We start from the raw sequence: 16904 nt of genomic DNA, 5'->3' as shown, positions 1-16904 counted from the left end.
GAATTAAGATTAATGGGATTGTATTTATAATCAGTCTCTTCAAGTGCTATATGCACAAAATTACATTGTCACTGTTTATTGTGTGATATCAAAGAACATCTGTCCAGATAAGCTTTAATAATAATTTATATCCAGTAAACTACTGTACAATCATAGGGGTAATGAGACCAAATCCCATTAATATAAGACAAAATATAGAAACTAAGATACAAAGCAGAGAGGAAGGAAGAGAAGGCAGGTCTACTGAACAAAACTCAAGAGTTCTCCTAGGAACCAGGGAAGTGTTCATATTAATCAGATCTTTTATTCTTAAAATGTCATTAGTTTCAATATGATCCTTGTATGGCTCTGTAGTGTTTTGTGTTGTTACCATGAACAGTTCTGGGAATTTATTTTGTAATCAGGGAACACCTAATCAAAGCAGGAAAAGGATGTAAAATTAAGAACAGGTTTTCCTGAGACTGAGCCCTCAGGACCATATTTTGTATTTAAGGGAACAGGTTCCTGGAAGGGTATCTGCCCTGCTTGCCACAGCCCCATCAATCTCGTACACCTTCCCTGGCCTGTACTTGTCCACACTCGTGGCCTGTCATGGCAACCATATCCTCATCTGGCTCCCCCAGTCTTCCAGCCCCCATCCAAACCCTGCTCTGGCAGCCTGGATCCTGTAAGGCCCCATGTGTGGCCATGACTCCAGCTCCTGATGGAGTTTTCTCCTCCTGGCGCTCCTGTCTTCCTGGACAGGCCCTGTACCTCTTGCAGAGGATAGGTCAGACTGCCCTTTCTCCAACCCAATCCATTCCCCTTCTCCGTGTTGTTCCCATGTAGTGCTCCAATTACACATTAACTGGGTTGCAAAAAAATAGAGAATCTTGTGAACTTTGTTTCATTTCTTGTGAAAAATGAAAAGCAGTGGCCATTAGACCAAAGATCACAGCATACATCTTATTAGAAATAATAACATTTATAGAATGACATATGAGGGCCAAGAAGGGAAGTCAGGTTTATCTAATCCAGCCCGTTGACAACAGAAAAACAGACTCTGAGAAAGGAAGTGACTTACCTTGTATGCTAGAGATAGAAATAGACTTGGAACCCCAGTTTCTTAAAAACGTGTATTTTTATAACACCATGCTAATTTCATTGTAATTTGCATTTTATTTAATAATCAGCAAACAGTTCTTTAGATGCACCCCAAATATAGGCCAAGAGCAACGAGGTAAAGTAGCAGAAAGAGTACTTGCTTTGCAAAAGCCGTAGACCTTGGCCAAGTTGTTTCACTGCCCTGGACCTCTATTGGAACTGTTTCCTGCTTATTAAATAAAACACAAATTAGAATGAAATTAGCATGGTGTTATACAAACACTGGGTTTCGAGAAACTGGGGTTCCAATTCTATTTCTACTTCTGTTTTCTCATCTGTAAAATGAAGAGATGAGCTGGATCAGCCTTAAGTTTATATCTGCTTATAGCATTTTATGATCTTACTAGACGATTGGCTTAACCCACTGTATTGGTCAGTGTTCTCTAAAGGTACAGAACTAATAGGTTAGATGAATATATGAAGGGGAGTTTATTAGGAGAACTGACTCACACGATCACAAGATGAAGTCCCACAATAGACATCTGCAAGCTGAGGGGCCAGGAAGCCAGTCTGAGTCCCAAAACCTCAAAAGTAGGGAAGCTGATAGTGCAGTCTTCAGGCTGCAGCCGAATGCTGGAAAGCCCCTGGCAAACCACTGGTGTAAGTCCAAGAGTCCAAAAACTGAGAACTTGGAATCTGATGTTCCAGGGCCAGAAGCATCCAGCACCAAAGAAAGATCTAGTCCTTCCACCTTCCTCTGCCTGCTTTTTTTTTTTTTTTTTTTAATCAGATCTTGGTACTGTGTTCTAAAGGAACAGAGTTTTAAGGATGGATTTCTTTAGTTGGTTTTGGGGTTTCTAGAGTTGGCTGCTTAATATGATTAGCCTCAAAAATGCTAAGAACTCTACTTCTAATTGTGTGGAGAACACTGAGAATCCTTGTCATGAACTGTTTAAAGAGTTATGCAAAAGAAATGCATTCATTACTCCTGATTCACCACTCATGAGAGGCAAGGAGTTCAATAACTGTGTACATAATACCTTTGATCATTTGTAGAGAACCAAGGAATATAATGAAGTTGGCTGGTTGCTCTAAGTTTACTGGACAGAGTGATGGGAGAAAACAAGGAACTCAGGGATTTTAACTCCTGGCTCCAGAAGCATACTCTGAGCCTCAAATCTTCTAAGATTGCCTGGAGTGAGAGTCTTATCTCCTGTAGGAAAAGTGCTGAAATTGTGGAAAGCCAGACACAAGCTCTTATCATGGGAGTGGCTGACCTGCAATGAAAGGTGCATGCACAGCCTCATTAGATGTCTACTGTTAAAGTGAGCGCATTGATTGGAAAAGAATGGGACCCTGCAAGTTAGAATGGGGATGTGTGAGAGGATCCTGATGAAGCTGGGGACATAGAGACAAACCATATCATTCCACCCCCAGCCCTTCCCAAATCTCATGTCCTCACATTTCAAAATAAATCGTGCCTTCCCAGCAGTCCCCTGAAGTCTTAACTTATTTCAGCATTAACTGAAAAGTACACAGTCCAAAGTTTCATTTGAAACAAGGCAAGTCCCTCCACCTATGAACCTGTAAAATCAAAAGCAAAGTTAGCTATTTCCCAGATAAAATGGGGGTACACTCATTGGGTAAATATATCTGTTCCAAATGGGAGAAATTGTCCAAAATGGGGCTATCAGCCTCATGCAAGTCCAAAATCCAATAAGGCAGTCATTAAACCTTAAAGTTCCAAGATGATCTCCTTTGATTCTGTGTCTCATATCCATGAGATATGCTGATACAAGAGGTGGGTTCCCATGGCCTTGGGTAGCTCTGCCTTGTGGCTTTGCAGGATACAGCCTCCCTCCTGGTTGCTTTCATCAGCTGGCATTGAGTGTCTGCAGCTTCTCCAAGTGCACGATGCAAGCTGTTGGTGGATCTACCATTCTGTGGTCTGGAGGATGGTGTCTCTCTTCTCACAGCTCCTCCAGGCAATGCCCCAGTGGGCACTCTGTATGGGGACTCCAGCCCCATATTTCCCTTCCATACTGCCCTAGCAGAGATTCTCTATGACGGCCCTGCCCCTGCAGCAAACTTCTGCCTGCACATCCAGGCATTTCCATACATTCTCTGAAGTCTAGGTGGAGGTCCCAAACCTCAATTCCTGACGTCTCTGAACCCACAGACCCAACACCATGTGTAAGCCACCAAGGCTTGGGGCCTGCACCTCTGAAGCAATGGCCCAAGCTCCACCTTGGGCCCTTTCAGTCATTACTGGAGCAACTGGGACTCAGGATACCAAATCCCTAGATTACACAGAGAAGAGGTCCATGGCTCTGGCCCACAAAAACTATTTTTTCCTCCTAGGTTTGGGCCTGTGATGAGAAGGGTTGCTGCAAAGGTCTCTGACTTGCCCTGAAGACATTTTCCCCATTGTCTTGGTGATTAACATTTGGCTCCTAATTACTTATGCAAATTTCTGCAGCCGGCTTGAATTTCTCCTCAGAAAATTAGTTTTTCTTTTCTGTCACATCATCAGTCTGCAAATTTTCCGAACTTTTATGCTGTTCTTCTTCTCTTTTAAATATAAGTTCCAATTCCAAACCATATCTTTGTGATTACATAAAACTGAATGCTATTAATACCACTCAAGTCACCTCTGAATGCTCTGCTGCTTAGAAATTTCTTCTGCCAGATGCCCTGAATCATCTCTCTCAAGTTCCCCACAGATCTCTAGGGCGGGAGAAAAATGCTGCCAGGCTCTTTGCTAAAACATAACAAGAGTCTCCTTTGCTCCAGTTCCCAACGTTTCTCATCTCCATCTGAGACCACCTCAGCCTGGACTTTATTGCCCATATCACGATCAGCATTTTGGTCAAAGCCATTCAACAAGTCTCTAGGAAGTTCCAAACTTTCCCATATCTTCCTGTCTTCTGAACCCTCACACTGTTTTAACCTCTGCCTGTTACCCAGTTCCAAAGTCGCTTCCACATTTTCAGGTACTGCAGCATCCCACTCTACCAGTACCAGTTTACTGCATTAGTCCATTCTCATGCTCCTAATAAAGACATACCTGAGACTGGGTAATTTATAAAGGAAAGAGGTTTAATGCACACTCACAGTTCCACGTGGCTGGGGAGGCCTCACAATCATGGCAGAAGGCAAAGGAGGAGCAGAGGCATGTCTTCCATGGCATCAGGCAAGAGAGCGTGTGCAGAGGAACTGCCCTTTATAAAATCATCACATCTCCTGAGATGTATTCACTATCATGAGATCAGCACAGGAAAAACCTACCCCTATGATTCAGTCACCTTCCATCGGGTCCCTCCTATGACACATGGGGACTATTACAATTCAGGGTGAGATATGGGTGGGGACACAGAGCCAAACCCTATCACTGTGAATTTGCCATTACACAGAACAGAATACACTTTCACCTCCTCTCCTCCTCCACACCATTCCCCTTAGTCTGGGACAAACATCCTTCTTCTTTTCCCCCTTACTTTAAAAAAAAAAAAATAACTTTTTATTTAAAAAAACTGATTTTTCACTTAAAGAAAAATCTCTGCTTAAACTTCACTCAACGCAGAGTTGGCAGTGTCTCCCCCAACCCCTAGTTTAATTAGTTACCCGTCCTGTGCACCTGACTTTCTGACTACCCTCACCTTATCACACTCATTAGAATCATTAATTTTCTGATCTCTTCCATTCGACTCTGAATTCATTAAAGTCGGGATTATGGTACATTTCTCTATCTCAAGTGCCTATCACAGAGCCAGCCTCATCATAGGGCGTCAATACATGTCTGGTCAATGAATGTAATGGCTTTTGGGTGGGAAATAAGGACGAGAGTGTGATTGGAGTTTTTAAGGATGATTAGAACTTGGAATATATTGGAAAATAGTGATAACACTGGCTTAACAAAAGTGGGGGGCTAAAAGGGGTGGGTCAGATGAGTGTTCTTTAGTTGAATAGGGACCATCCACAGTAGAATCATCCAGGGAATTTGTGAAAATTACAGATTCCATCTTCATTTCCACCCACCACTCCCCATTCTGGGTGTGCAAATCTGGTTTTACCTTTAAAGCAAGCTCCTTAAGAAGATTCTTATCACATGAGCAGAGAGTCTTAAACTCCTGGAAGGAACTCTGGCAGCTGTGGGCAAGTTCTTGAAGAAAGAGAATGATGACAGGTTAAAAGTAGAGCTTTGGGTGGCCGGGCATGGTGGCTCACACCTGCAATCCCAGCACCTTTTGGAAGGCCTAGGTGGGTGGATCACCTGAGGTCAGGAGTTCAAGACCAGCCTGGTCAACATGGTGAAACCCCGTCTCTACTACAAATACAAAAATTAGCCTGGTGTGGTGGCAAGCACCTGTAATCCCAGCTACTGGGGAGGCTGAGGCACAAGAATCGCTTGAACCTGAGAGGCGGAGGTTGCAGTGAGCTGAGATCATACCATTGCACTCCAGCCTGGGTGACAAGAGTAAAACTCCATCTCAAAAAAAAAAAGGAGCTTTTTGAAGGGCATGGCCTGGTGGTCTACAAAATAGATTTGTGGGAGAGAGATCTCAGAAGCAAGGGTAAGCTTCTAGGAGTGCACCAAAATGTTCAAATGACAGGAATTGAGAGCTTGCTCTGCAAGGTGTCACCAAAAGTGGAGAGTCAGCAGTCACCCAGGAAGCATGTTGAGGGATGAAAGAAGGAGCTTGAGTGACAGATAGAATATAAGGGATGTTGGAGGGGGAGGAATTTGAAACAACAACTATTGTTTTAGGGACCCTAGAAAAATATCAGTTCCACTAATAACTGTGCTACTTCTGGTCTAATTATTTCTGTTTCAACCTATGATTGAGGTGTCTGGGAGGCATCCAAGTGAAAATGATGTAGCCATTGGCAATTGGGCACAAGAACAACCAAAGGTCTAGGAGGAAGAAAAAGATGTGGGACAGTCAGCAGCATGAGGCAGGAGTGACGGGAGCCTGGAAACCTGAGCTCAGGTTCTTAGAAAGCAAAAATCTGTAATACTTCTTGACATGCGTAATGTGAGAGGATAGCAGGAGTAAATGAAAACTCTGAATGGCAAATTGTGTTGACAATAATGAGCAAAAGCAGACCTCTGGTGGACTGGATCCCCAGATGTTACTCTTCTATTGGAGAGCTGAAAAATGAGTAGTGACAGGGGCACCTGTCCCAAAGTGGGAGCAGAGGAGGGCACTCGAACAAAGAAGAAACTTATCAGGAAATCCTAACATGTATCTACTTTAATGATCTCTCTTGCTAAACAGGATTGCTTTTTCTTTTTTTTTTTTTTTTGAGACGGAATCTTGCTCTATCACCCAGGCAGGAGTACAGTGGTGTGATCTCGGCTTACTACAACTTCCGCCTCCCAGGTTCAAGTGATTCTCCTGCCTCAGCCTTCCGAGTAGCTGGGACTACAGGCATCTGCCACCATGCCCAGCTAATTTTTTGTATTTCTATTAGAGACGGGGTGTCACCATGTTAGCCAGGATGGTCTCGATCTCCTGACCTCATGATCTGCTCGCCTCGGCCTCCCAAAGTGCTGGGATTGTGGGGGTGAGCTACCACACCTGGCTGATTGCATTTTTTTAAGCATATTCCTTTTGTTCTTGCCCGTCATTTATGGTGTCATTTGAAACAAGCATGAGGTGTCATGTAGAATGGAAACAGATATCCAGAGCTCTGTTCTCATGCGACTGTGAAATGTGGCTTCAGAGAAGAAACATTCCTTTCAAACTCATTATGCCTCCATTTCCCCTTTATTGTGCTAAGGGGGGCATCTATGTTGAAGTGTCAAACCAAGTGCCCAGATGTAGACTAACACAGAGTACATAGTGCAGGCTGCTCTTGCATCAGAAGCTCCATTTGGTATCCTAAGTGCAGCCCTCTGCCTCTGAGTAGATTGTCATCAGGACAGAAATTCTGTCAGTGCTGAAAGGTTTTTTAATTACTTGAATACTCCCAGTGTTTTCTGTTGTTCATCTGCATTATATACACTTGATTTTGGATGGTAAATCCTTGAGAGTCTTTTCTGTGAATAAAGTTACATGCTTTGGAAAAGGAGTGTCCAATCTTTTGGCTTCTCTGGGCCACACTGGAAAAAGAAGAATTTCTTGGGCCACACATAAAATACATTAACACTAATGATAGCTGATGAGATTTTAAAAAAAAATCACAAAAAAGTCTCATAATTTTTTTTTTTTTTTGAGATGGAGTCTCACTCTGTAGCCCAGGCTGGAGTGCAGTGGCTCAATCTCGGCTCACTGCAAACCTCTGCCTCCCGGGTCCCGGTTCAAGCAATTCTCCTACCTCAGCCTCCCAAGTAGCTGGGATTACGGGGATGAGCCACCACACCCAGCTAATTTTTGTATTTTTTAGTAGAGATGGGGTTACACCATGTTGGCCAGTGTGGTGTTGAACTCCTGACCTTGTGATCCACCCTCCTCGGCCTCCCAAAGTGCTAGGATTACAGGCATGAGCCACCATGCCAGGCCTCTCATAAAGTTTTAAGAGGTTAGAAAAGCTTGCTTTGGAATAATAAAGCAGGGAATCATGAGTAAGAGTCATACATTTTCTCCTATTTCATAAAGGCATTTGAAAGGGAAAACTATGGCCTTACAGTGGTGTGAGGACTATTTTTATGTTATGTATTAATTTGAATGTATATTAATTTGCCTACATTCTTCAGTGAGATTCTTATCATTGACATTTTATCTGTCGCACTCCAACAGGTAAAATGAAGTAGCTGGATGAGGTTTCTAGACTATTTTCCAGACTGTAATTCAGAACATGACCAAAAGATTTCTTTTTCTTCAGAACTGTGAATATTTTCCTGAATTAGAGTCCTAAAAGCTCCTAAGAGTCTCTTAAACTCATAGATCATTTAGATAATGAGCTTGACCTCTGCCCCTCTCCTGGTTATTTCTGCCTTCTGACTTTCTTTAATCGCTGACACATCCTGAAGCCAACTTGCCAGGTTGTTTAAGCCCAGTGATTCATGAGGGCGTGAGAGGCTGATTGTACTCAGGTTTTCCATGCATGCTTACCTGTTGCTGTGGTCCCACTTGATGCCATCGCTCATGGAAACATATTGGTATTGAGGCCTGAATCACCTTCTGCCATAGAAACCGTCATTTCAGGGTGATTTATAAAAGGCATAGGAACCTCCTTCTCAGTAACTTAGTGAAGTATGATCTTATAGCAACTTTTGGGGAGTTTTAGACTTCTGGAAATTGCATCCTCTGTTGTGCATCTTGCTTATCAGTCTTGTCTTATAACAAGCATTTATAAATAGCCACAAAAATGATCATTATAAGAAGGAATAATGAGCTGTAAGTTATGTTAATTGTATTATTTACTTATATCTATCAAATAGGGTTTACTTATTACCTGTAGTAAAATTCATTTTAAAATATTATGTAAACCAGATTTTTTCCATTATAAATGCAGTAAGTGTTTCATTTAAAAAATATTGTAGAAGGGTATAGAGTAAGATGTAGAAATTCTCCTTCCCCATATTTTAGCTTTCAGTACAACTCTCCAAAAGCAGTCACTTTTAACAGTGTAGTGTTTCTTTGCACAAATTTTCTAAGCATATGCAATTTTACATATATTTATACATATACACTCATTTTTACACAGTCATATTATGCTTACTTGTCTATATCTTGCTTGTTTTTTCACTCTTGTGGCTCTGACTTCTGACAGGCTGGAGTGCAATGGTGTGATCTTGGCTCACTGCAACCTCCGCCTCCTGGGTTCAAGTCATTCTCCTGCCTCAGCCTCCCAAGTAGCTAGGATTACAAGCATGTGCCACCACACCTACCTACTTTTTTATTTTATTTATTTATTTATTTATTTTTGAGACAGAGTCTTGCCCTGTCACCCAGGCTGGAGTGCAGTGGCGCAATCTCAGCTCACTGCAACCTCCGCCTCCCAGGTTCAAGTGATTCTCCTGCTTCAGCCTCCCAAGTAGCTGGGACTACAGTGCCTACCACCACACCTGGCTAATTTTTGTATTTTTAGTAGAGACGGGTTTTCACTATTAGCCAGGCTGGTCTCAAACTCCTGACCTTGTGATCTACCCGCCTCAGCCTCCCAAAGTGCTGGGGTTGTAGGCGTGAGCCACTGCACCCAGCCTAATTTTTGTATTTTTAGTAGAGACAGGATTTCATCATGTTGGCCAGGCTGCTCTTGAATTCCTGGCCTCAAGTGATCCACCCACCTCGGCCTCCCAAAGTGCTGGGATTACAGGTGCGAGCCACCGTGCCTGGCCTAGGTACCATGATTTTTTGATGAGCATTTAAGTTTATATCTGGTTTATACAACTAGTGTATATATGGTTGTTGTTGAAGTTATATTGTCCTAAACAATGAACATTCCTAGAAGTGAAATTACTGAACCCAGGAGCACGTGTTGTACATTTCAATGAGATGTTTCCAAATTACCTTCCAAAGAGCTTGCACAAATTTACACTTTTACCAATATTGTCTGAGGGGTTTTCCACATCCTCATTTACCAGTCTTTCTTTGGTAATTTTTAATATTCTAATAGATGAAAATTGTTGCTCTTTTAAAATATGCCTTTGTCGAATATATGTACTGAGTGTTTTTTCCACAAGTCTGACAGCCATTTGAGTATTTGTGTGACTCTCCTGTTTTGTGTCCTTTCCCCATTTTTTTTTTCTATTGGATCATTTGTCTCTTGCCGAATCTATTTTTATGAGAGGAAAAACAAATCATTTTCTAGGAGAGGCTGCCATTTAACAGATAATCCATCAGTAGTTAACAGGAATAAATATATATACCCTACACAAGGACACATGTAAACATTCACCTACTTGGACCCCTAAACAAAATAATAAATATGGCCACATAGCCTAAAGAGAAAAAGAAGGTCTCTTTGGGTTAGATGTGAGACTGGCTCACATCTAGTGTGGGACTGGCCTCACTCTTTCTACTGGTTTTCTATTGCTCCATAAAAACTGACCACAAACTTAGGAGACTGAAAGTTTCCCTGGGACAGGAGTCCCACAAGGCTAAGGTCGAGGTGTTGGCTGGCTGTGTTTTCACATGGAGCTGTGGATCCTCTTCTGAGTTCATGTGGTTATGGCAGGACTTGGTTCCTTGCAACTGTAGGACTGACTTCCCTGATTCCTTGCTGGCTGTCAGCTGGGGGCCACTTGCGGTTCCTATAGGCTGCCCACATTCCATGCCATCTGGCCCCCTCCATCTCAGAAGTCACCAAAGGGGAATCTCCTTTGTGTTGAATCCTTTTTATGCTTCCAGTCTCTGTCCTCTTTACCCAGATCTGAGTTCATGTGATCAGGATGGGCCCAACTGTATTCCCTATCTTAATGACAACTGAACAGCAAAATCCTCTGTTTGATTGGAAGAGGCATATGTCCCGTGGGGCCAGAAGACTTGGAGACCATCTTAAATTCTGCCCACCACATCTTTCATCTGACTTCCTTGATGGAAGCAGACAGAACTCATATCTTTTGCCTTAGGAAATCACAGTGAAACATCCAATGCCAGAGGAAGGAGCTAGCATCAATCTAACCCTATGTACAACAAAATACATCCATATGGTTCAAAGATCTGGATGTGACGAGCTGGCACAGTAGCTCACACCTGTAATCCCAGCAGTCAGCAGTTTGGGAGGCTAAGGCAGGAGGATTGCTTGAAGGTAGCAGTTTAAGACCAGCCTAGGCAACATAATGAGAACTCATCTCTACCAAAAAAAAAAAAAGGTGTTAGCTGGGTGTGGTGATGCACATCTGTAGTCCTAGCTACTTGAGAGGCTGAGGTGGGAGGGTTCCTGGAGCCCAGAAGTTCAAGGCTATGGTGAGCCATGATCATGCCACTGCACTCATTCCTGGGAAACAGGGCAAGACCTTGTCTCTTAAAAAGAAAATAACCAGCTGGGCATGGTGGCAGGCACCTGTAATCCTAGCTACTCGAGAGACTGAGGCAGGAGAATCACTTGAACCCAGGAGGTGGAGGTTGCAGTGAGCCGAGACTGTGCCATTGCTCTCCAGCCTGGGCAATAGAGTGAGACTCCGTCTTAAAAAGAAAAAAAAAAAAAAAAAGAAAGAAAAAGAAAAAAATCTTGATGCGAGCAGAAACCTGGAGAGAAAATCCAGGAAACCATTTCTACAACTGATACAATGTAGGGGGTGGGGGCGGGGTCAGGCAGACCTTCCTTGACTAAGAGTCCAAACCTGGTATTTCTGACTCCAACATCTCCCCTCTTGACCCCCACACTATAGGGAGCACCCAGAGGACAGGCTGTTCACCGGCTGCACGAGAGGACTTTGAGTTCTCTAACGTTGCTGTTTCTTCTTGGTACCAGTGTGAACACAGTATGTGTTTGTGAGATGCTTACCTTGAGTGTTCAGTAGAACAGAATGAATTGACCAGAAACCAAGTAGGTGAACCACTAAGGGGAACTGTGTTGATGAGCATTGTTCTAACAGAATTCTAAAAGAACGCTCTTCCCTCCCTCTGTCTCTCTCTCTTTCACCCTCCTACCTGCTGCTGTGATTCAGGCGCATTATATGTGACTTGCTGGAGACGGAAGAGATTTATATAAAAGAGATTAAAAGCATAATTGATGTAAGTAGATTTGGGGAGTGGGTATCAAGCATGTGTTCACACTGCAGACGTGTTATACAAAGAGACTCAAAATGGTTGCCATAAGTCTCCAGAATTCCCACCAAGGTTTCAGGTTTTATAATATGACTAATGTCTCCGGGTGGAATAACAGCCTTCCTGTGGTTTCTTGATCCACGTAGCCAAATAGTTTCCAAAGAATTAGGTCAGTTCACCCTGATTCCAGCAGTGCCCAAATAGGTTTACCATATTCTTGCCAACAAAGTGTATTATAAATTGTTTTTGATACTTTAATAAGGGAAGATTATTTCTTGTTTTGTTTTGTTTTTGTTGTGAGACAGAGTTTCGCTCTTGTTGCCCAGGCTGGAGTGCAATGGCACAATCTCGGCTCACCACAACCTCCACTTCCCAGATTCAAGCAATTCTCCTGTCTCAGCCTCCCAAGTAGCTGGGATTACAGGCATGCACCACCACGCTCAGCTAATTTTGTATTTTTTTAGCAGAGGCTGGGTTTCTCCATGTTGGTCAGGGTGGTCTTGAACTCCCAACATCAGGTGATCTACCCACCTCAGCCTCCCAAAGTTCTGGGATCACAGGCATGAGCCACCCATGCCTGGCCTAGTTCTTGTTTTTTTAAAGTAGCCTTTTTTCTTAAGAGTAAAACTGCTTATTTCCCCTCATTTCTAAGGGAATAATCTTAAGGAAAAAATTGTATGTACATGATTATTTATAATCACATTTTTAACCATAAAATATTAGAAGCAACCCAAATGTCCAATAAAAAGGGAATGTTTAATAAATTATGATATACATGCCGAATAAACATTATCCAGCTATTAAAAAATAATTATTTTGGATATGTAAAAATTTCATATCCAAAATAATTATTTTTTAATAGCTGAATAATGTTGAAAATTTATTTCAACATTGAAAATTTTAAACTTAGATATAAGTTTAAATTAAAAACAACATATATATTTACAAGCTGAGTCTAAAATGTATGTGGAAAAACAATACAAAATTGTATATGTACTACGATTATAACCATATAAAATGAGCATTTTTAAATTCATGAAGGTCATATAATAAAACATAATAGTGACCGGGCGCAGTGGCTCACACCTGTAATCCCAGCATTGTGGAAGCCTGAAGTGGGCAGATCGCCTGAGGTCAGGAGTTGGAGACCAGCCTGGCCAACAGGGTGAAACCCCATCTCTACTGAAAGTACAAACATTAGCCAGGTATGGTGGTGCGTGCCTATAATCCCAGCTACTTGGGCGACTGAAACAGGAGAATCACTTGAACCCAGGAGGCAGAGGTTACAGTGAGCTGAGATCACACCATTGCATTCCAGCCTGGCAAGAAAAGCAAAACTCCCTCTCAAAAATAATAATTATTATAATAATAGTAATTGTATCAGTTCATAAAACAATGGGTACATTTTCCCTTCTTTTACATTAAACCTGCATAACATAAACATTTTTAAATATATTTTCTCTTCCCACAAAAATGCCATTTTATTATCATTGCCACTAAGCTCTCTCCTTCTGAAAGTGGGCACATGAGAAAAATGAAATCAAAAGGAAGTATTTGATACAGTAACTTTCAAGAAACAAGTGTGCCGTATTCTCCCATGATTTCACTCAAGTTTTGGTTTTGGGAGTAGCTGATTCAGATGGTCTCTGGCGTGTTCCTGTCTGTAAAACCTGGCTTGTTCCCACTTCCACAGGGATACATCACTCCAATGGATTTTATTTGGCTAAAGCATCTAATTCCAGACGTCCTTCAGAATAACAAGGACTTTCTCTTTGGGAATATGAGAGAACTTTACGAATTTCACAGCAGGTATACAGTAATTCACATTATCAGAAGGAATGGAGAATAAGAGAAGGGTGGAAATGAGACTGATGGAATTGCGGGATGAAATGCTTAGATGTTTTCAGGTGTAAGCAAGCAGTTTGGAATCAGTGGATTGGATTGGGTGGGTTGGTGTGAAAGGAGGGGAGAAGCCCTGCAGGCTCCAGGGGAGGAAGGGAAGAGACATCAAAGGAACGTGCACCTGGCGTCAGACATCTGTGTTGGATGCAGTTGAGTGTTCCTTTGCTTATTCATGCATCAGCATTTTTTGATTCCCTGTTCTGTGCCAGGCACTGTGCTCAGCACTGGGAATAGAAACACACATCTACATACCATTATCATAAGGGGATGCTGGGAACTGGGATGTTAGGAAATGCTGACTCTCAAACAAGTTGTACTTTGAACCCAAGGCTGCTTGGATATTGAGTTCTAGAGAACTGCAGGATTGGCTCACACCTGTAATCCCAGCACTGGAAGGCTGAGGTGGGCAGATCACCTGAGGTCAGGAGTTCGAGACCCACCTGGCCAACATGGTGAAACCCCCTGCCTACTAAAAATACAAAAATTAGCCACATATGGGAGCTACTTGGGAGACTGAAACAGGAGAATCACTTGAACCTGGGAGGTTCTTGGAGGAACCTGGGAGGACTTTGGAAATCATCTTCAAACCCTTTCATTTTACACATGTGGAAATGGTAACTTGTTGACTCCCTTTATTCACTATGATGACCCAAATATTGTGTACCTAATTCACAGAGGGAGAAAGGCTGCTTGGCAAATTCAACCACAGGTGTTCCTAACCCCACCCCTCGTCCATTGGTCAGACACAAAACTGAAATGGAAACCCATTTCTGCTGCTTCCCCTAAAGAAGTTATATAGCCTCTTTGGGCCTCAGGTTTTATATTTATGAAACCCTATCTTGCAGGGTTTGGTGGAGGATTAAATGAGATATTATTTGGGGAGCACCCAGCTTATGCCTGGCTTGCAGTAAGCTCTCAATGATATTAGTGATAGCAGCAGCAGCAGCAGTTCCTATAAATATTATTTTCATGTAACAGGGAGCATCAGCGAGTGTATCCAGGCTGTCTATGACTAGTGCTTAGAATGATCAGAACAGCTGTGAGTGATTTCAGGGTCATCAAAGTAATGCTTCGGAACATGGCTTTTTTTCCTGAGTCAATGTGTAGAAGATAAGGCAAGAGCAAGAAGGCCTGGAGAACACTTTTCTAGGCACCTCTTAAAACCTTACATGACTGTACTTAAAAAAATTAATTATCAGTTTTGTGTCGTGGCGATATTGTAGCCAATGAGGCGCGATTATTGCTAACTGAAAACTTTTCCCAATACCCTGCCGTGACGACTTGCAATGTCTCTACGGAGACTGAAAAAAAATTAATTATTGCCGAGTGTGGTAGCTCACGCTTGTAATCCCAGCACTTTGGGAGGCCAAGGCAGGCCTCACAAGGCCCTTGACCTTGATCACAAAGTCAGGAGTTCGAGACCAGCCTGGCCAATATGGTAAAACCTCGTCTTTACTAAAAATACAAAACTTACCTGGGCTTGGTGGGATGCCTGTAGTCCCAGCTATTCAGGAGGCTGAGGCAGGAGAATCACTTGAACCCAAGAGGCAGACGCTGAGGCAGGAGAATCACTTGGACCCAGGAGACAGAGGTTGCCATGAGCCAAGATCACACCACTGCATTCCAGCCTGGGCCACAGGACAAAACTCTGTCTCAAAAAAATATTAATTATCTACATGTAAAAATCAAAACATTGTTACTTGTATACTTTTATTTTTCCAGGACTTTTCTGAAAGACTTGGAAAAGTGTGCTGAGAACCCTGAACTTCTGGCACATTGCTTTCTCAAGAGAGTAAGTCAGTGCTGCCAGTAAATCAAAATAATCATGTTAAAGTCAGCCCTTACTTTTCTGTGTAAATGGTAAGCACAAATGGAAACACCAATGGTCTAAAAACATTCCTGCTTCCCCCACACACACACTCCAAGCTTTACTAAAATATAATTGGCAAATAAAAATCGCATATATTCAAACTACACAACATGATGGTTTGATATGCTTACACCCTAAACTTCTGGCACTCTGCTTTCTCAAGAGAGTAAGTCAGTGCTCCCAGTAAATCAAAATAATCATGTTAAAGTCAGCCCTTCCTTTGCTATGTAAATGGCAAGCACAAATGAATACATTTGTTACTGTGTGTGTGCGTGTGATCTAAAAAGTTGAGCTCATTGAAGTAGAAGGGTGACTGCCAGGGGCTGGACGCTAGCAGAAATAGGGAGATGTTGGTCACGGTATAAACGTGCAGTTACGAGATGAATACGTTCTGGAGATGTAAAGCACAGCATGGTGACTATGATGAATAATACTGTCCTGTATACCTGAAATTTCCCAAGACGGCAGATCTTGTATCTGCCCTTTGAATGGAAAACCTGAGTCGGCCTCCCGACTTTACCTGACTTTATGTTGCTGGTTAGTGGACATCCTTTCTCCAAGAAACTTTGGACTGTTAGCCTTTAGAAGAGCAATTTAGGTCAATACTCTACTGTTGTCAAGCTCTGAGTTATTATTCTAGCTCCTTAACCAGTCGGAACATTTCTCAGAAGCGATCTCTCTCTCTCTCTCTCTGTGTGTGTGTGTGTGTGTGTGTGTGTATGTGTGTGTATGTGCATGTGATATTTTTCCTGGAGGGAATAGCAAGTGACGGATTTGCTATAGTTCTTATGCTGAAATGACCACTTAGAACCTACTGGGAGAGAGGAAGAGCCACAGAAATGGAAGTAATCCACTATAGCCGTGTGTTTGGAAGCAGAACAGGCATCATTGAAGCTGTGAGGGAAGAAGTAATCTGTGTTGCATGAAAGAAATCCAGAGTTGGCCTGAGCAGGAGGTTAGGGACACAGACTTCTGTAAGGAGGTGGCTGCATGGGCTTCTCCACCAGAGCAGCATAGGGTCTGTGGCCAGCACAGCCGCTGTGGGCCACGCTGCCTGGTAGAGCGAGTGAAGCTGGCAAGCTGACGCCAGAGGCTTGGAGCATCCTTCTCTCCGGGGTGTTGCAGATGTGTGCCCACGTCTCAGTGTCTTTGATACCATGAGAATACAGGTTGAACAGCGTGTCGAGTCCTCCTTGCTCTCTAGCTCTGAAATAGTCACATCACTTCTCCTGTCTCAGAGTCTTGTGCTACAGGTTGAAGCTGGTGTTGAGTCAGAGCTTGGCACTTTGAGTGTTGCCCAAATGACTCAGATATGAGTTGGTTGCCCAGTGTGCCACATCTCCCCTCTGGGGTGTTTCCATCTTTTGATTGTTTCTTGGCCTCTTCGC

The 16904-nt window shown here is 42.7% G+C and overlaps 1 protein-coding gene and 1 pseudogene across 15 annotated transcripts in view; both read left to right on the top strand.

Moving 5' to 3' along the window:
• Positions 1-16904, top strand: part of MCF2L2 (MCF.2 cell line derived transforming sequence-like 2) — a 264853-nt gene that overhangs the window by 179253 nt on the left and 68696 nt on the right. For all 15 annotated transcript variants that reach the window (XR_013527026.1, XR_013527027.1, XR_013527032.1 and 12 more), the window contains exons 16-18: positions 11645-11711; positions 13438-13553; positions 15369-15438. Coding sequence is in view for 6 of the 15 variants with exons in the window: in XM_078350245.1 (XP_078206371.1) it covers positions 11645-11711; positions 13438-13553; positions 15369-15438 (253 nt within the window). In the remaining 9 variants the exon portion in view is untranslated. The remainder of the gene's footprint in view (positions 1-11644; positions 11712-13437; positions 13554-15368; positions 15439-16904) is intronic.
• On the top strand, positions 14844-14966 carry LOC128929824 (U4 spliceosomal RNA; annotated as a pseudogene).

This window comes from Callithrix jacchus, chromosome 15, assembly GCF_049354715.1.
Source record: "Callithrix jacchus isolate 240 chromosome 15, calJac240_pri, whole genome shotgun sequence".
NCBI classification, from domain to species: Eukaryota; Metazoa; Chordata; class Mammalia; order Primates; family Cebidae; genus Callithrix; species Callithrix jacchus.
This window is presented reverse-complemented; position numbering and strand designations above follow the sequence as displayed.